The sequence below is a fragment of the Tasmannia lanceolata genome, unplaced genomic scaffold (assembly GCF_043159265.1).
Source record: "Tasmannia lanceolata isolate RefF3 unplaced genomic scaffold, GAP_Taslan_0.1 ptg000015l, whole genome shotgun sequence".
In the NCBI taxonomy this organism is placed as follows: Eukaryota; Viridiplantae; Streptophyta; class Magnoliopsida; order Canellales; family Winteraceae; genus Tasmannia; species Tasmannia lanceolata.
In genome coordinates, this window is record NW_027518692.1 from 31,523,176 (window position 1) to 31,544,652 (window position 21,477).

Consider the following 21,477-nt stretch of genomic DNA (forward strand, 5'->3'; position numbering starts at 1 on the left):
CTAGGCCAGAACTCAACAAATGAATGGTTTGGAATTTTGGATCACCCAAACAAGGGGGCCCTGCATGCACAGCCGGCCCCCATATAATTTATCCTCTTGTTTCAACATGACTTTTGTCATCTAGTGCAGTTGTTCGCAGCATGAGTTTGCTTCCACCAGTGAACCTTCCCAAACTAGCCATGAAATATCAGAGAAATATACGCAACACTTGTATCGACAAATGATATGTCATATGAACCTAGATTAGGTGCACATCGAACGGGATGTAGGCAAACCAAAAATCCTATACATTCTAAAAGCCCAAACCCATGTATTTTCGTCAACCAATTTTCCCACAATTCCTCTTTGCGTGTCTCTTTCATATCCTTTGATTCTCAGGATGTTAGATAAAAGTAATCCTATGCATCCCTTATCTAGCCTGTTTTGGTCATTTCCTCTTCTCAAATGCTCGAATGCTAATGTCCAAAGCACCACCGCTCCTCTACCAATGAGTTGTTGTCTTTTGCAACACACTTTCTCCCTGTTGGATACCATCATTTCACCTTGATCGTATGTCCTTCTCCTATGACACGAAAAGACCAAAGACGTTCCTTGTTACTTCTCATCCTCGAACGTAAACACCCTACTCGTCTTCTTCACAGCTGCCTCCCCCAATGTTTACAGATCGTTGCTCAGATCGACGCCCCATTTTTGGGCAAGAAACACCTCGTGTTGTTTAGCCCTTCATGCATGAGATTTCACTCCTGGAGCGAGAAACCCCAGTACATGAAGTGGTATTTATTATCGTCCTCTACATTCATCTTCTTCCGCTTCGTTTCTTCAAGTTCTTCTGACCTCCGTATCTCATCTTTCATTTCCTTCAAGTTTTCTTCATCTTCAGCCCTCAATTGAGAATTGTTAGAACTTACCAGAGGGAAAGATGGGAATTTTCTCAGTTGGATTTGAGGGTTGTATTATTGTCAAGTATAGAGTTTCTTTTAACAATAGTCACTTCCCTATTCAATGCTAATTGGAGCATGATCAATACTACACTTTTATTTGTTGTGGCCATTTTTTTGTTTATTTTATATCAATGTTTCTAAATCTTATTTTCATATCAATAACTATGCAAGACGATCGTTCAAAAAGAAAAAAAAATCAATATCCATGCAAGACTAGCTTAACGGCCTTGCTTATTTAAGTTGTACGCGAGTACTGCAAACATGAAGAATACCATCATGTGTGTTGAATTGACTACTCTGCAATAGAAAGAAGCAAACTTCAACAGCACACGATATTAACTTTTCCAAACTTTGTGGCTATAGTTAAGGATATGTCATGAGATCGTCTATAAGTTTTTTTTTAACTTGCGGATATCATCTATAAGAAAGCATGTAAAACAATGGGATTGTAGGCCAAGTTTCAGTATATAATTTAAATTGAGAACGGAGCACATTTACTTTTCATTTGTTTGTTCGTATGGTATTTAAGAGCACTGAAACTTGACATTTTCATACATGCTTGACATTTATGTGTTTATTCATACAGTATTTGTTTGTTCACCAAGATAGCGGTGACCAATGTCTGGATATAGGTTTTTGTTAATTATGATATAGGTTTAGGAGTTTTAGCTCTCTGGTTTTGGATTATGGGTTTTTCCTTTTTTCATTTTTATTTAAACATGAACGGATGCGAGGTAGAACCTGAGACTTTTAATAAATGAGAAGCATATGATCCATTGAATGGATATTTGGTGTGCGATTTGGAAGTGGGTATAGCACCCGAAATCCTGGAGTTATTAAACATAGTGCATTATAATGTCAAAATCAAATCAAAGAGCCATATAAACTGGATTGAACCAAGTAAAGATGAGAGGGCAATTGCCTCTCTAAGCCAATGTAACCCATGTTACAGCTTACAACCTTTGTAGAAAATCTACAGTGGCAAATAGACATAAGAAAAAGGCAAAAGGAATGGAATATAAGTAATTAGTTTAAATGTTAAACATGGAAAATAATCAAAGACTATAGCGTCTCCACATTATTAGCGGAATAATCAATAGTTTACGTGCCATAATTGTTTTAGTCAATTTTAAACATGTAGCCAACCAACAATCCAGTATGCTTTTGGTTTGTTAAAACTTAGAAACATGAAAGAATTTGGTTTTGTAATGAATAGTGTGTTAAAATCTTTTGGGTGAAAACAGGCGATGCATACTATTTGAACAAAGAAATCGATGTCACCCACGTTGCAGTTTTAATGCCGCGTCTGAAGGTTACATGTTAGAAAACTTGCACAGGAAGTGGTAGGATGACTGCTATACAGTATGGAGCATGGTTGTCAGGACATGTAGCCGACCAAGGCATACCTTCATACTCTGCCTATTCGGTAGAGGAAGCCCAAAAACTCCCTCCTCATTCAGAAGAGGAACATATCACTCACTCAGAATATAAGGGAGAACAAAAATAACCCCCTCCTCATTCATAATAGGAGGTAGCAGCTGCAAGGAGGACCCGACATGGGTGACGCCAATTTTAGGTGAGGTCGGCGATGCCGTTGATGACGACTTAGAGGATGTAGAAGAAGGAAAGACCCCTCTTCATTCATAATAGGAGATGGCGGCTGTAAGGAGGACTCGAACATGGGTAGCACCGGTTGTACATAAGGTCAGTGATGTCAACTTAGAGGATGATAACTTAGAGGACGTAAAAGAATAACAAACCCCTCCTCATTCAAAAGAGGAGTTGACAGGTGTAGTGAGGCCTTGAACAAGGGTGGGGCTGGTTTTAGGTGAGGTTGTAGATGCCAACTTCAATATAGTGGGAGTTGCATACATGTTCGGTGCTCCAACTCTGATATGGTGAGGTTGAATAGATGTTATGTGCTCAAACATTTTTTGACACCCTATATAGTATATTTATTATTAGGGTTTTGATGTATGGGGCTGAGATGAATTAATGAATGAAAATACGCTTTTGTGATTTTTGTTTAAATAGAGCGTTGCCAGCTAATGGCTTTAAGAAAAATCTACTATTACTTATACTAAATATAAAATATTTATTCTACAATTCATTTGTTTTTGTTCCCAATAAGAATAGTGTTTGTTTTAATTTTTACTTGCTAATGCTCTTATTAAATTAACAATTACTTTTTTCACAAGATGAAGAGTCTACTTATTGATGAAACTCCAAGCACAGTAGATGCTGTTCATATTGAAAAATGAGATATTAGTAGATACAGATACAATTGCGGAGACTGGCAATGTAATTGAGGATTTTAATGAGCAATATCAGTAGATGCAAATGTAATCTTTGAGATCTTAACATGGGTTTTGTTAGATTCACTCTGACAATGTTGATGGGTGTGTAAGTGTTAGAATATGTAAGATCTCATCAATAGGTTAGATTAGGCAACTATGGTTTGATTAGGTAGAATAAAATCACATCTTCAAAGATTTGATTTGGATTAATTGGGGAAGATTATGCAGGCAAGCTAGATTAGGTATTGAGATTATCTTCTCATATCTTGTCAAATATCTTTCCATAAATCTTGTGATACTAGTTTATATGTTTATCCTCTTGAGTGTTCTATATAAACACTCATTAGGCTTGATTGCAAGATAAGCAAAGATTAGTGGAAATCTTCAATATTTTTCATGGTATCAAAGCCACCGATTTTGGAGTGACCACAAGACAAATAGCAGCTCTCTCCCGCGGACGGCCGATCTAGCCGTCTGCCCGGCCACCATCGCTCCCCCATTCTCTTTCTCAAATTAACACCACTAGTACTGCCTTCCTTACCAGCTTCATTAGTTTCAATCTCCTTACATTCTTTTCTCATCTAATTTTCAAGACTTTCTTGGTTGCCTTCAATAGCCCCTCACCTTCTTGAATGCACCCCTCTCATCATCTTGTGCTAATTACTGTGGACCCCGATCCGAGAGAGGCGGGGGACGAGCCCCCGGAAGTCTCTAGATCATCCACGTGAATGAGAGCTCTACCAAGGAACTCTAAAAAAGAATGCCTCTCACAGCATGAATGGCGATGAAAGCTGAGATACCTCTCGATTCGGGGACTAACCCAGATTCGAGACGTACCTGAAAAGTCATCATCCAAGGAAGTAGGCCCTGGATCCCATACTATGCTCTGTTGCAATGGATAACCAGAGATATAAAAGAAGGTTCGTGCCTGATTACGAATTTGGAAGGTTCGAAGAGCACCTCATCCGCTCAAGTGCTAGCACCTGGTCTCTTATGCCATTTATTTATTGATTTTGAAGAGTTTTGGGCAAAAGTCATGTGAAATGGGAACATATATCTCCGAGAAGACGTATATCTAATCATGCATATCTCGGAGATGAATAATAAGCACACGCAAAAGAAATGAAAGAAATGTCACCTAAGAACAGCTAGGTTATGAGTGTCATGCCTAATTGGTGTATAAGTTCTGATGTGCAAACACATGCATGCTACAGCTAAAGGTATAAGGTTTGTACATGAAAGTAAGAAAACACAACAAAATATACATCACAAACTGACTCCACACTCGACTTGACACGACAAACCCTAAGACTCTAATGTGACACTTGACTCGGACCAAGATAGCCATCCATCTCGCCTGCACTACGTATCCCGGCCTCGGGAAGAATCAGAATCAACGTAGTTCGATGACCTATTTTAAACTACGATGCCTAAGCATCTAAGACCGCTATCTTAGACTCGATCAACTAGACCTAACTAGTTTTTAAAGCTTCTTGTACGAGTGCTTAAGGTCAAGTGAATTGTAAATTTTAGGACTCCCTATATGCCCTAACTAATGCAAGTTGGTTAGCCTTAAGCTAATGCAGGTGGTTCCTATATCTTATGTGTAGCTAGACTGTGTATCCTAAGAAAAACCATGGGCTAACTAAATATTTCCTAGTTTAGCCATCGGTTCAATTAAATGTCTAACCGACCATGACTCGAGGCCTCCTAACTCTAGGGACACTCACACGACAAGACACACCCTACCAGCACAATCAAGACAGATTCCTAACTTTAAAACATCCCAAATATCTAGGACAGAGTCCTAATTCTAGGAGAAGATCTTTTTGAAAAGATTTTGAAGAATTTTTGTATTTTTGGAAGGTTTGAAATGTTTATTTTTTAAAGGTTTAGCTGGACTTGGGATGTGGATCCCAAGCTGCACTATGTATCTCGTGTAAGAGGATCAAGCCAACGTAGTTCAGAACTGACTTTCCTAGCTACTCCTAATGACTCAAGACTTTTGAGAATGCTTTTGGATTTTCAGATGTTTTTAAGTGTTTTTTACTCAAGAGGACAGAATTCTATCATCACAAGGGTAGGACAGACTCCCGATATCCCGCAAAGGTTGGACAGCATCCTATGCTTTGCGGGGAAATTGGATAGAATTACGACTCTGCAAGGGTTGGACAACATCCTATACCTTGCAAGGATGAGACATAATCTCATGACTTGATGGGAGGTTGGACAGAACCCTAACCCATATGATGATAGGACTGACTCCTAAACTAAAGGACCGACTCCTATGCTAAAGACTGACTCTCTAACTAAGGACAAAAACTTCTATGCTAAGGACAGACTCATATACGAAAGGACTGACTCTTAGTGCATAACCATGTGGACCCCAATTTGAGGAGCGGTGAGGGAACGAGTCCCTAACACCCTCTTGATCATCCACGTAAATGGAGAGCTCTGCTAAGGAACTCTCAAAACGGATGTCACCCTCATAGCATAGCATGAGTGGCGACATAAAAAGAAAGAGATATATCTTGATCCGGAGCCAAGGCTCAAAACCGAGACATACCTAAAATAAACTTATAGTCGCCATCCATGGATATGCCATGGAACCCTAAAATCAAATCCTCTGTGCAATGGATAACCAAAAATATATATGGGTTCGTGCCTGGTTACGAATGGAGAAGGTCTGAAGAGCACCCCCAATTCGTCCGAGTGCAAGCACTTGGTCTCTTATGCCATTTTCATTAACTCCAAAGAAGTTTGGGTAAAAATCATGTGAAATGGGAACAATCCTCGGGAGTCGTCTACCTAAGCATGCATTTCCTGAGGATAAAGATAATAAGCACACATAAAATAAAATGAAAGATGTGTCACCTAAGCATAGCTAGGTTATGAGTGACATGCCTAATGGGTGTCTAAGTTCTGATGTGCAAACACATGCAAGCTATAGCTAAAGGTATAGGATCAGTACAAGAAAGTAAGAAAACACATAAAAAAAACTACAATAACTACACAACAAATCCTAAGACTCTAAATGATTAGCCCGAGTCTTCAGATGGTCTGGTATTCATCCAAAGAAGCCTACGTATCCGCGTCTCCGCAAGAATCAGAGCCACGTAGTTCTTCGCACCTATTCTAAACTATGATGCCTAAGACACCTAGACCTCTATCTTAGACTCGTTCTAAGACTAGTTCTTAAAGCTTCTTGTACGATTATTTAAATTCCAGTGAACTGTATATTTTAGGATACCCTATATGCCCTAACTAAATGCAGGTTAGCCCTAAGCTAATGCAGGTGGTTCCTACAACATATGTATAACTAGGCTGTGTTTCATAAGGAAAACAAATGGTGGACTAACGTATCCTACTCTAGTCATCACTCGGCGATGTGGATCGCCGACTGACCGGACGGAGGCGTTCCTATAACTCTAGGACAGACCCCTAACTCTGAAACAAGCACACAACAAACAAACAATCAAACAATCTATCAAAAGAAACTCCTAACTCTAAAACTCTCCATCTAGGAGAAACTCCTAACTCTAGAGGAAGATCTTTTGAAAATAAGGTTTTAAAGGTTGCTTATTCAAAAAGATTTAAAATGTTATTTACAAAAGTTTGGCTGGACTTGGGATATAAATCCCAAGCTGTACTACGTACCTCGTGGAAGAGGATCAAGCCAACGTAGTTCGAAACGAACTCTCCTAATTACCACTAAAGGCTTAACACTCCAAATGATTTAAAAGCTTTTGATATTTTTTAAAGTTTTCATATGTTTTTGAATTTTAAGATATTTCAAATGTTTTTGAATTTTAAAATATTTCAAATGTTTTTGTTTTGAATTTTAAAGTATTCAAGTGTTTTTTTAGATTTTTAAAACGTTTTCACTCTTTTGGTCAAAGACCTAAAGAGAACATACAAAGCAACAAACTAGGGCAAAACCCTAAAGCTACGGGGAAACCCCGAACAAGCAAACTAGTGTCAAAGACACTTGAACTAAACCACAAACAAGTAACTGAAATCTAAAGTAAAAGAGAAAGGATAAGGTTCCTAACAAGTCAAACCCGAACAAGACTAAGCTCGTCTCTAAGGATAAACCTCTAAACCAAACAATACTAAAGAGGGGTTACAAATTGAGGTACAAGTAGGGGAGGTTCTATAAATGAGACACTGTATGCCTCCTATGGGTATCTCTCTATTAAACCAAGGTACACTCCCTAAGGGTAAATTTTAAATGAGGATTATCTCCAAATGAGAACTACCTAATGAGACATAGTATATCTCCTAATGAGGGCTCTACTATCTAAGAGGTGTCTAAAAGACTGTGTTAGTCTACTAAATAAAGAGGGGAACACTATTTGGACTGAGCAAGTCCCCTAAGGATGGGCTTGGGCTAGCGCCTTCATCGCCCTCGCAATGAGGGATGGGAAATATCTAAAAGACTTATAAGAATAAAGATGAGGACAAAGAAGAACTTATTTCTCGGATACTCTAGCTAAATCTTAACGAATTGGGTGGTGTTAAAGGTTAGCAAAGTCTTGCCATGCTAAACAGAAAAATGATATGAACACTATCATGTGTCAAATCCAAATAAGTCTTGGACATAAACAAAAATCAACAGAGGGACTACACTGTACTCATTCTACATTAAAACTAATAACATTTGCAAAGAAAATCAATTAAAGAAGCAACTATTAGTGCGTGAATTTCCAAAGAAAATACATTCCTAATTTATTTTTTATAGATAATAGACCTACACCTAGAGACAACGAAAGAGAGTAAGCAAATTATAAGATCTAATGAAATCGCGAAAATGATGCCAAAATAACCATATTCTTGTTAAATACCACTCTAATCTATCTTCTAATACTTGACTGCCTGCCCATAATGATTAGTACATTCCCTAACAAAATAGGAATAGAAGAATTGAGGCAAATAATTATCATGGAAGCATTGGATAATAAAGTGATACCATCATTACAAATAACGACACCAACACTAATTTCAAGACCTAAAGCAAACAATATCCCCAACAACAAGTGTAGCACATGAACATGATTGATAACCCTTAGATATCATGAATCAAAAGGTTTTGATATAAACACTCCTTTATCTTGACAATTTGCACTAGACCCAACAAATCTATTTACTAAAAATCATGGTAATCTCAACTAAAAAAAAAAGAATTTGATATCATTCAATTGTTAAATTTAATAATAAGGTACCTAAAAAATAAAATTCTTAAAAGTGAGGAAATAGGCCATGTAGATACAAAGTACTAAGATACGGCAATTCCAAGGACAGTAAACAAAAGGACCATTATGAGCATCATCATATCTTCAAGAATTGTTCCAATTCAGTCATTAAAGCAATTACTTTTTCATTACTCTATTTTGTTCCTCTGTTTTTGTTCTTCCCCTTACAAAGGTGGCTATTATTAATCACCATGATTTACAAAATATCATGTTATAATAGTCAATGTAATAATGAATGGTATATTTGATGGTAAAAAAAAATGAACAGAACTTGTGCCACCCTAAGTATATTCAACAGAACAGAGACAGAGTATGCAATTTCTGTAGCAATGTTCAACATGGTTTTTCATGAATAATTTGATAGCATATAAATGTTGGATATCAACACTCCATTTATACATCTTACCCATTGATGTTCAAATGACCTCCGATGAATATTACAATTTTATAAATATATGAACTGAACTATGCGCAAAACAGGGGCTGATTCATGGACTAAATTTATGCCAAAACAGGGACCAAAACATGAACTGAATTTATGCCAAAACTGAGGCTGATTCGGGGGCTGAATCATGGCCAAACGGGGGTAGAACTATGAACCTATTTCATGTACAAAACAAGGGCTGTATCATGGGCTGACTTAAATAGGGCTGAAATGGAGACAGATTTGCGCCAAAACTGGGGCCAAACTAAGGACAGATTTGCGCAAAAAACTGTGGCTAAATGATAGACAGAATTGTGCTAAACAGGGACAGATTCTACTAAAAAACAGGGACATATTTGGTAGACAGAATTATGCCAAACAAAGGACAGATTTGGTGGACAGAATCGTGCCAAACAAAGGACAAATTTGGTGGACAGAATCATGCCTCAAACAGGGGCTGAAGTGAGTGAAAACTGTGCTCAAACAGGGCCGTGACACGGACAAAATCTATGCTAAAATAGGGCAGGATTAGGTGCAAACCTGGGGTAGCAACATCGACCGGATTGTGTGTAAAATAGGGTGCTAAACCATAGATTGAAATGTGCTAACAGGGACTGAACCATGGACTTAAATGTGGGTGAATGAACCGATCTATTACAAGGATGGAAAGGTGGAAAGAAACAGATCAATGAATGGCCTTGATAGGAAAATATGTAAGGTCATTGAATAACTAGGCTACTAATGTAATCTACATTTCAATGGGTATTCATCCGATGTCCATTATAATACGTATTGCTAACACCTATAAAGACTTTAAGAAACTCATCAGTTAATTAAACAAACAGGGGAACCTCCAAGACTATTCATGACAAAACAGATTAAGAAAATAAGCATTTCAATACTCCAGCCATTTTCAGGCTCAATAAAAATAAAAATAAAAAAGGCTGAGAGACATTGAATAATTGTTGAAAGAACCCAAAATGAGCTTGAACTAAATAACACATTTCATTTGATGCAAGAAGTCAAAAGATCCCATGACATTGTTCAAAAATTATGTTCAATCTAGATTCTTATTCATTAACTTATGAGGAAACATATCCTATTTCAATTCTTAGCAACACATTTTTTTACAAACTAATTGAGAAAGGGAAGCTAAGTTAAAGTTATAATGTCCTAGAAATTGGAAAAATGAACATTTATATTTATAAAATCAGTTTATCTTAAATTGACATAAGAGACTAACTCATAAATATCAAAATACAAGGAAAGGAAAATGAGGCACTAATATAAACAAGCTCACAAATAGGGTCGTCCCCATGTACTGATAGAAGATTAGCTAATAAAGCTTTTTTCTTTTCTTTTTCTTTTAAAAAAAAAATCAAGGTTTTGACAATCTAATTCCCTTTTGAAATAAATGAAACGCATCTACAGTGACCTAACTCCCCTTTCTAAATAATGAACATACATGCTCTAAGGGAAAAATATTCGATCCGCATAAGATCAAAACAAAAATTAACCCTGACTTAGCCCAGGTTGTAACCTTATGACACAAAGATGCATTTTCTGGATCAAAATGGTAAAGGAAAATCATAATGTCATAGATGAATCTGAATGGGAGTAAGAAACATGGTAAGGAATCCACCTATTCAAAACTTACAGATCTGCACACATTTCTATTTCATTCAACTGCTTGAATCAATTGCCCAAAAATGAAAGAAAATTTACACTCACCTAATCCCTTATCAACTTCAATTCAAATACAATGACCTGGGGTGATCAAAAGTACACAAAAAGAGATACAGTGCATGACAAAATCATAGAATTATCCCTTCTAGTTCTGCTTTTCCTCGTAAAATCCAATAATTAAAATTTTAAATCTCTGAACTAAACAAAGTCAGTATGCAGACTCATGTGAATACAACTTCTATTCAACAAGGCACCGATGAGCCTAAATAGAATAGCCTAAACCAGCATTTCAATTAAGCATATCATTAGTACGAACATTGCTCTGCTCTCTTTTTTTATCACAAATTTCTTCAAAACATTTCTAAAAATTGCAGCAAAAAAGTAACAAAAGAAACTTTACTCAAGCAAACTGATTTATATTATTATCAAGCAAGTAGGACTAAAATTTATTTACATCTTTCTAAAAAAAACTCGAATCAGTTTATCAAATTTAAAATTTCAGATGTAAAATCATTAATTTAAACAAAAACTAAATATTATTTCATCTCTTTAATACATTAGAGATCCTAATCAAACAGGAAATCAGATGCTATTTTACAAAATTGTATCACAAACAATCCACAAATCTTATAGGTCATATCAAGAACATAACCGGTTCTAAATCTTATGAAATCAACTCTAGAACACGATCTATCACTCTACAAGTATCTGAAACATCATGAAGCTAAAAAAAAAACTGATTTGAATCTGTGTCATACAACAAATATGATAATAAACATTAAAATTTTAGATCAAATCCTCATCGTTCATACGAAGCACAAAGAAAATCAACATTCATAGAAAATTGAAAATCAAAGACATGAAGAAAATCTTGTAATCAAAGGAATCATAGACTAAGTTTATTAATTTTCACCTAAACTAAAAAAACAAACTGAGAGATTGCTAATCATACCTTGAGAAAGAAAAAATATCAGATGTCTTGCTGAAAATCGTCAGATCTTCGAATTGTGCTAAATCCAGCGGTGTTCAAGATCGGATCGGAGCTTTGACAAAAGTTTTAGAGAAGAAATATTGTACGCCAGAGCTCCGGTAAGGTCGGTCGGAGAAGAAAAGCCCTTGCCGGAGAGATGAAAAAGGATCGGAAAATGAAAAGCTAGGGTTATGGTTTAAATTTGGGGATTTTAGGTTTAGAACTTGAGAAGATGATAAGGTTAGCAAAGGAGAAGGAAAACAAGATAAAACAAAGCTTGCTGGAAAATTAGAGCTGACCGGAGAAGAAGGTACAAAGAAGAAAGGAATTTCAGCTAAGGTTTGATCTCAGCTAGGGTAAAATGAAACAAAGAAAGATGATGCTGCTGAAAGAGATAACAAGGAGGAGGAAAATACAGCTAGAACTTTGCCGGAGGTTGATCGGGGAAGATGAACAGCAGATCTATTTTCTCTCACTAGTTTTCTCTCTCTAAAAGGGGAAAAACGAGAAAAGAAAATCGATTTTTTTTAACAAAAGGTTAGGTGGCTATTTATAGGCAAAACTAAAGTGGCTGATATCTACACTCCAATTTATAATTGGCGCGCGGTTGCGCGAAACTTGATAGGCGCACGGAAGAATCGTGTCCCATCTGGAATCTGCTAAGTAGCGTTCTAGGATAATCCACCCCCCTTCTAGGTATTCGCACTACGACCTTGCTTCGGTTCGTTCGATAGGCAAACACGCTCGGATTTCGATGAAATTTTGCGGGGACCTCGGTGGGACCCTAAGCTAGCCTAGGGAGAAGTTTGGGGTTTTAAGTCAATGGTTTGGTGGGGTTTCACACAAACATGGGAAGTTTATGGTACGATCAAAATGGGGTGTCTACATGGATATCTTAACATGGGGTACTCTAACATGTTAATGAGACTAGGTTAGTCTCCTAAAAGAAAACTGACAGCTGATGATTATGAGACATGGCCTGTCTCATAAACTCTGAGAGGACAAATAAGGGTGTCATCGAGACTAAGCAAGTCTCCTGAACACGGAGATGGGCTCCAAGTAACCTTATCATTGTCCCTGCAATGATAGATGGATCAGGCAACTAATAGATCGAGTTGGTCTTTACCTAGTAGGGTTACAGCTTATGAGACTCGCGGTAGTCTCCTATGGGTTGACTCATTAAAGGGACAAAGCTTGTCTCTCAAAGGTTAAGACTGTTCTATTGAGACATAACCTGTCTTCCTAAAAGAGAGAACTATTGATTTCAAGGTACATGTCTAAAAGACTGAGCTAGTCTACTAAAGAGGGGAATGCTACTAGGATTTGACAAATTCCCTGGAAAATGGGCTTGGGATATCGCCTTCATCGCCTTTGCAAGTTTGGGACCCTAATTTAATTGAGATAAGTTTTGCCCCTTATCTATGAGAATCTCTCCAATTTCCACTAATCTTGAGGGAAAAAGGTAAGGTAAGCTTTGAACAGAGCTAGATTAATCGGATCTGAGATGAAGTAAACTTGATCCAAAGGTTGAGCGGAATATTGCCGGAGGTCGCCCGGAGTTGACTGGAGAAGAAGGGAAAAAAAACGAGGGTTTGAGATTTGGATCGGTTTTCTCTCTCTCTCTCTCATTTAGGTTAAAAATCCCTCATTTTTTTAGAAAATGAGCTTAAGCAAGTATTTATAAGCAAATTCGAAAGTTGATATTGACACTCCAAGTTTTGATGGGCGTACAACTGACTGAAAAAATGATAATCGCACTAAGAATCGTGTCCTATTCCCATTATTGTTCTGCATCTCCCAGGTTAATCCATCCCCCTTCTCTGCTTATACTGCACATCTTGCCCGGCTCGTTCGCTAGGCAAACGTGCTCGGATTCCGATGAAATTTTGCACGGACCTTGGCAAGACCCTAACCTAGCTTAGGGTGAAGTTTGGGACCCTAATTCTTTCATTTGATGGGTTTTTGCACAAAATTAGAAGGTTTAGGGCACGGTCAAAATGGGGTGTCTACAATTACACGATCTCCTTATTTTGCTGTCAACACCTTGACAAATAAAAAAAAGGGATTTGCATTTTCAAAACACATATTTGATATTTGCACACTTTTTGCCAATGTCCAACTTTTCGTCGATAATTGTTGCCACCATTCATAGCCGCTATTTGTCGCTTTATCTTCTATTTATTTCCTCTCTTTCTTTATATTTTTGTCTTTCGCCTATTTTGGTTGCGGTACCTCTTTGTGGGGCATGCCCGAAATAGGAGTTCTACTCAGTTGAGGGGCTTCTCTCCTTGAAGTTCGTGCCTGAGAGAGCAATTTCTCTCTTTTATAAGGATCGGTATCTCAAGCTGAGCCGTGAAGTCTGCCCATTGAGGCTTTCTTTTGCCCATAGAGGCCATTTCTTGCCTATTCCGACATTCGTCCATTGTGACACATTTCTTGCCCATTCCTGCATTGGTCCATTAAGAACGATGAATAACTACTTCTATTGTGAAATATCTGATTCACCATTTTGGTCATAGAAACAATTAATACCTTCTCTGATGGGGTTACTTCGAGCTCCTGCTACCGTGGTCAATAGTGCATTTCATTGGCTTTGCAACAATTTGACCTTCGTTTTTTATGTTTATGATGAGGAATGGAAGACAATTTTGCTCCAACAGGAATCCGATATTAAGGTTATTACTTATTACCGTTCCGAAAAAACTCTCATAGGCAAATTATAAAAGAAAAGACAAGCTGTGTTTGTGCGTTTATTAAAACATAGTTGTGCTGATATAATTTCCCTTCTCATTTTTATATAGGGGTGCAACTCGGCTGGGTTCAACCCGAAAAAATCACGGGTCAGGCTGTGCTTGAGTCGAGTTAGGTCGGGTTCGGGTTGAGGTAGTTGAACCCAAGTCAGGTCAAGGTCAGGTTAGGTACGGGTTGAGGTGTCAGGTTGGCCGGACCCACATCAAAACCCAGCATTTTTATAAAAGATTTTTTTTTTACCATTCTTCTATTTTGTTTATTTAGAACTTTAGAACCTAAAGGGAAAGATATCACCATAATTGGGTCGATCCAACCAGAATTGGGAAATCGGGTCGGGTCGGGTTGGGTTCGGGTTGGGCCTCGTTTGCCTTCATCTGCGTGGGAGCTGGGTCGGGTGGGGTTGGGTTCGGATCGGCGGTTTAGAGGCACAGGTTGGCTTTTATCTGTTCGAGAACCCACCGTAGGATTATGCACCCCACTGATGACGTCAAATCATGTTACAAGGGGGTGCATAATCCTACACTTGAGTGAAAAGTTCAGTTTCCGTTCGGGAATTAGGTATAAGGAGCTTCCCGCTATTTAAGCCGACTTCAGAAACAAGGAGATTAGATTTGTTTTTCTTCCTCCTCTATCTTCTTATCTGTTATTCTTTTTCCCTCCTGTTTAGGGTTTTTTTCCGATAGCGCTAGGGTTAGGGTTTTCTTTCTCTCTGCAATGGAAGAGATTACGGAGAGTGTGAATAACATCAACATCAACATCAACATCGCCGATGGGCACAAGAAGAACCGGATTCAGGTCTCCAACACCAAGAAACCCCTCTTTTTCTACGTCAATCTTGCCAAGGTCTGTAAACCCTAATCCTTTTCTTCACTATCTTTCTCTCACCACCAAAAAAAAATCTACGTCGTTTAGGGTTTTTTTTTTTATGGTTTCCAATCAAACCCCTCGATTTATTACTTTCTTTGATTTGATTATTGTTCCTTCCTGTTCTAGATATATATTTTTGTCCTTTTTTTGTTTGTTTGTTTGTTTTTTGCTTTAGGGTTTCAGAGTTTCTACCCGGAAACGTTTATTTCTTGGAAGAAGGATTGAGAACGCTTAGGTCCTGTTTAGATTGCAAGAAGAACATTTTTTCATCGAATTTTTTTTTTCTTTACTCAATTTTGAAGGAAATAATATGATTATGATTAATTTAGAGGGACATCAATATAAATTGAAGGTCCCTTTCAATAATAATTGAATAGGGTTGGTTCAATTTATGTCTTGTCATATGTACATCATTTTCATTTTACCGGTGTTTGATCATCTTTGCAGAGGTACATGCAACAACATAATGAAGTGGAGCTTTCTGCACTAGGAATGGGTATTTTTCAATTATCTGATCTTTCATTCTTTCTTTTGCACATTTATAGTTTCTCATGAAGTTTCTTTTATTTTTCAAGACCAATTTATATAAGTTTAGTTGCTTCTGTGCAACTTGTTTATGTTACCTCTTAATCTCCATCTAGCTATTTTTCTTTCTGTGTAGTTAGTTTTATGCTTCCAGTTGTTTATACGAAACAGGTGCAATCTAATTGTTATAGTTTTATACTCTCAAAGGCCATGAATTTTTGAGCTGCTTATAATCCATGCATTTTCATTTGTCCTTCGACCTTTACTGTCGTGCTGAAGGGTTTCAGAAATTTTATTTCTGCTATTATCTGCTTCTGGAAGCCCGAGCTTGATGATGGGAAGAATTTTTTTAAATTGCGTTATTAAGCAAGCTCTGATAATTGATGATTGCTGCTTTGTTTTTTGGGTAGGCCCGAGCTTGATGGTGGAACACATGTTTCTCCAGGTTTATATTTTGAATTTGTATTTAAAATAAAGAAAGTTGGGGTCCTTTCCTTATTCAGTCTAACATGTTATTTTTTATTTATTTTATTTTTTGGCTGAGTGATGATTAGAAAATCAAGAACCATTGAAAAAATAGAGTGAGAGACAAACAATCATACAAAGCTTGTGATTGTTTGTCATTCATGTAGAACATTTCTACACCAACCACTTAAAAAAAAACAAAAAAAAAAAACATTCCTACACCAACCGTTCTAATTTCTCTGCAGTCCTGTGAGATCTCTGCTTTAATTAGATTAAATCCTATTTATATTGACATTGTTGACTAGTATTCGTTAAATTCTTGTTTTGTGGGTTACCAGTGACATCTTTCTCCTTTTGACCGATTAACATATTTTGTAACCCATTTCTTTTCCCCATTCCATGTGCGAGTTTTGTCATCCATGTCCATTATCTTGTCAGCTATGTCTATTATCTTGTCAGTGAGTTTTTGTCAGCCATGCAATTGCTCATTGTAATGTGGCTATTCCACTATGATAAGGATGGATAACTCAATAACTATTTGTTATTGGTTAAATGCTTTTTTATTTGGACACAGTCATGTGTTGCTGTGGGACACAAAATGGTGTACGACAAGTAGGAGAAGTTAAAATCAGGAGCTAGATCTATCAAATTTCTAGAGGAAGCAAATCTGTTTGTTCTCTAGCTTCCAGAGTGCCTGATTAGAGGATGAATTTTGTATGTTAAAGTTTGCCTTTTCGCATGCAAAACAAGTGTTTTGGCCAAAGTTTCCATGGGCACTCTGCCGGTATGCAAGGGCAAAGAAACAAAATTAATAGTTTTGGAGGAATATTTGGGCCTTGCTTGTGGTCATAGAAAGTACGAGGTTGCTTTCCTTTGACCATACAAGACTCACTGGGCATATAGGAAATTCCCTAGTGTTTTTTTGGGGTTGGGGTTTTGTTGGGTTGGCCCCGGGGGGGGGGAGCATATATGTATATGCAGAGACATACTAACATAGAGACATATACACACATATGGACATGCACACACACACACACACATACATATATATCTGAGAAAACTGTTGGTGAGCTTAAGCGCACCATTTTTTTGGAGCGCTTAAGTTGTTATAACGCCTCCCATTGGTGCGCTTAAGCGGGACCCAAACATTTAAACGAATGGGAGGCGTTATAACAACTTAAGCGCACCCAAAAAATGGTGAGCTTAAGCGCACCAACAGTTTTCTCTCTCTCTCTCTCTCTCTCTATATATATATATATATATATATATATGGACATTCATACTTGCATTCATGATGATGGTTTTCCTTTTTTGTGATGTTTAAGAAAATGGTTGAATAATGGTGGAGGGAGGGAGAGAGGTTGCACTAAAATTTGGAGAATTCTTCTCCAAGTTGCTTAGACTAAAAATCTGAGAGAACCTCCCTCCTTCCCTCATTACACTAGCACTTGGAGAGAAGACCCTTCCAGCATCAAAGGAATGATCTCATTGTCCTCAAGAATGTAGGAGATTTTCCCCGTCCTTTTCTCAATCGTTATAACTTGGAGAAGCGATCGCTATAACTCGGAGAAGAAGACAAATTCTTTCTAGTGGATCTCTGAAGTTGAATGTGGCATCTTTTTGATGGAAATAATACAGTGGGGTGGAAGTTATTCTTTTGTAGAGGGAAAGAATGGTGAATGGTTTAAATAGAAGTAATTGTTCTGACTTTTGAGAGAGAGAGAGAGAGAGAGAGAGAGAGAGAGAGAGAGAGAGAGAGAGAGAGAGAGAGAGAGAGAGAGAGAGAGAGAGAGAGAGACATGTCTCCTAAAATGTAGGAAGGTTAAGTATGGAGAAAATATCCCATGAGGAGAAATTTATTCGTTGGTAGACGGTCGCCCGCTCCCTCCTTAAAAGTAGGAGGGGGGCTTCACTTTATATGAACACCTATGTATGGCCAACGTATCGTACATATCTTTCCAGACACAATATGACATCGATACACATTTAATACTTCATGGATACTTTTGTTGGTCAAAAATAATTGTCGTGTTTCAATCATGGTTTCAATCATGTCACTCCCTTCAAATTGACTATCATGTTTCTTTTGTTAGTCATGTATTTGCAATTACAATTTTGAATATGTGAGTGTTGTATATCCTATTTTATATGAGATTTGCTAGGCAACTTCGTGGAAAGCTATTTCGCAGCTGACTTTTGCATAGGAGAACAGCCACCTCAGATGAATCTCACTTTTCAGTAGATTGTCTTGTTCATTTAATTCATCTGAGGTGGTTGTTTTCCCATGCACAAGTTAGCCACGAAATGGCTTTCCACAAAATTGCCTACCAAATCCCATTTTATATATCTAAGTTTAATATAATTAAGTTCTATCGTATTTTCTTTGTGCATATCGTGTCTTATGGGATACTCGTATCCCCATCAGTGTAGATTTTGGAGAAAGCTATTTCTTATATCTATCTCCACAATGTCTGTATCTGGTTACCAATACGAACCCAAAGTCTTATTCTTCTCATTTTCACCATTTCTTATTGTCGCTTATTTTCTTTTTGAGTAAAGGTGGGACCGTGTGAGTAAAGGTCATTTGACCAAATCCGACCCCCATTTACTTGAATCAAGTATAAAACACACAATTTAAGTACATATTGATAGATTGAAGATGGATTTAGAGGAGTGACAACTATATCCATTTGAGGTCAACTTTTTTTTTATGGATCGGTGTCCACAAAAAATCAGATCCATAGGATCATCCTAACCCATCCAAGAGTGAGTGGAGGGAAAAAATCGGCACATTTGTGGACAAACGATGTCTGTCCATTTTTCCCTCCACTTTTGGCTGGGTTAAGAATTTTTGGTACACACCCTATCTATGGAAGGGCCTCCCAAATGAATGCTTTGGATCACCCAAAAAATATGGGCCCACATGATTTTTTGCACTCGAGCGCACTTTGTGTGTGTGTGTGATTTAGCCGACACTTCGAATTTATTGCCGACGCATGTGTCTTGCCGTGTCCAACACGACACGCGTGTCCACATGTGTCAACACCCTTTGGACACTTTTAACGCTATTGCTGGAAGTGTTAGACTTAATGTGGGCGTGTGGACATGCTTTTGTACTGTGTCAAGTGTGACATTCAGTTTTATTATTGAATATTGTGCTTACCTCTTTTATTATTGTCTTCTTTTATTATAAACTCTTCTTTTAGCTCATCTATAACTAATATTTACTGCTATATCCCCTTTCCATAAACCTAAAACCTTAAACATAGCTCTTCTACAACTAATATTTGCTACTATATCCCCCCCCCCATAAACCTAAAACCCTAAACAATGGGCCCACATTGTTTTGGTGATCCAAACCATTCATTTGATTGGCCCTCACATAGATAGGGTGTCCACCAAAAATCAGCTCCATAGGATCATCCCAACCCTTCAAACTGTGGAGGCAAAAATGGACAAATTTGTGAAGGTTTTTACACGTGCATTTTTGCTTCCACAAATCGTAGGGTTGGGATGATCCTATGGAGCTGATTTTTGGTGGACACCCTATCTATGTGAGGGCCAATCAAATGAATTCTTTGGATCACCAAAACAATGTGGGCCCATTGTATTTTAAGCCGGCGGTGTAGCTTCACTTTCCTCTCTCTCTCTCTCTCTCTCTCTATATATATATATATATATATATATATATATATATATATATATATATATTTCTTATCATTTGAATGAGTTCTGTTTGATTATATGACTTGATATTTTTGTTTCTGAAAAATGATCAAGAATTTATTAAATGACGAAAGGAAATACATCCATATGGGTGTGGTCGCCCATAAAGGAAAACTGAAAAGAAATGATCAATTTAAGAACCTTTTTTTTTGTTGATTTGTGTTGGATTCTACATAGCCTGTACTTCATTCTTGGATTAGATGGGCTTTGTGGATGGGCCTTAGTGCATATCGCTGTGTGGATTAGATTCTCCAAACCGTCTTATCACATGTAGGATCCTGCTGTTTGTATTTGCCTTTTTTGGCATTTATATTACAATTTTTAGCCAATGTAAGAAATAGAAAATATATTAACGTGCGGAGAATCTATTTATGTCCATTTCTGAATATGGTTAGCACAGGGTTCTGCTAGCTTAGTCTACCGGGGAATATGCTCTTAGAAACCATCCTTTCAAATCTGTGATATAAATCGCAGTCAATGCGCCATTCAAAATAAAAAAAATAAAAATTGTTAGCAATGCTCATAAATCTTTATCATGTTGTTTATTTTGCAGCCATTGCCACCGTTGTTACAATCGCAGAAATACTGAAGAACAATGGACTAGCTGTTGAGAAGAGTGAGATTCCGCCACTTGGTTCTTACTAACTTCAGTCAAATATCAAATTCTAATTTTCTTGTGAATTATGATATACAGAGATCATGACATCAACAGTTGATATGAAAGATGAATCGAGAGGACGGCCTATCCAAAAAGCCAAGGTAGGTTTGAAGAATGCAGTTTTTTTTTTTTTTTGAAATGGCACAATATATTAGATTAGAACGGAACCGAGATGGTCCAATTACAAAGAAGCAAATAAAAATAGAGGAAACAAATAGAAAAACAATATATCTCAAGGCGGAAGATCGTCAAACCACTCCAAGAATGCAGTTTCTCTATTATTTTCTCCCAATGCATGAATGCTTTCGTGTCTTGGTCACCTTTGAGAGGTAACATCCGTGGTTCTTCTCTATAGATTGAGATATTGCTGGGAAAGACGGAGAACTTTGACGAGTTGATGGCTGCTGCGGCAGAAGAGAGGGAAATGGCCGCAGAAAGAGAGGACTAAAGCTGAGGAAAGGTGAACTTCCGCATTTGCTTTTTTTGTTTTTTTACGGGCTGGGCCGACTGGTAATGCACTCAGTGATTATCCTTGTTTGTGGAGATTGAGCTTTATTGTGGTGAAAGAGTTCAGTAGGTGTGGTACTAGTAGAATGTGTAGGATAGTGGTGCGTTATTCAAATTTCGATTTTGTAATGTGTTTTTTGCTTCTTGTTTTACCAATGATTTCATGAGATTTTTAGATGGTATTTAGTGTGAAACTTGTGTAATATAATGAGGCATCCTCCCTGTTATTTCATTCTAATTCTAGGGCTTAATCGTTGACAGATCTAGACTGTCCGATTTACTGGTCTTACCTTAGATACCCAATTTGATCCACTGATTCTAGCTATCTAATTATATGTATTTTTGTCGTTGAATGTAGACTGTAAAATTGACTCTTTGGAATTCATTTGCTTGATTTCTTGGCTTTAA

General features: G+C 37.4%; 1 protein-coding gene across 1 annotated transcript; it reads left to right on the forward strand.

The window, feature by feature from the left end:
- Positions 1 to 14,910: 14,910 nt before the first annotated feature.
- LOC143846497 (uncharacterized protein At2g34160-like) lies at positions 14,911 to 21,301 on the forward strand. Its single transcript, XM_077354937.1, has 5 exons — positions 14,911 to 15,164; positions 15,636 to 15,684; positions 20,458 to 20,520; positions 20,599 to 20,663; positions 20,918 to 21,301. Exons 1-5 carry the CDS (start codon positions 15,036 to 15,038, stop codon positions 21,008 to 21,010), a joined length of 399 nt encoding a protein of 132 aa, XP_077211052.1. The 5' UTR covers positions 14,911 to 15,035; the 3' UTR covers positions 21,011 to 21,301.
- The last annotated feature ends 176 nt before the right edge of the window (positions 21,302 to 21,477 follow it).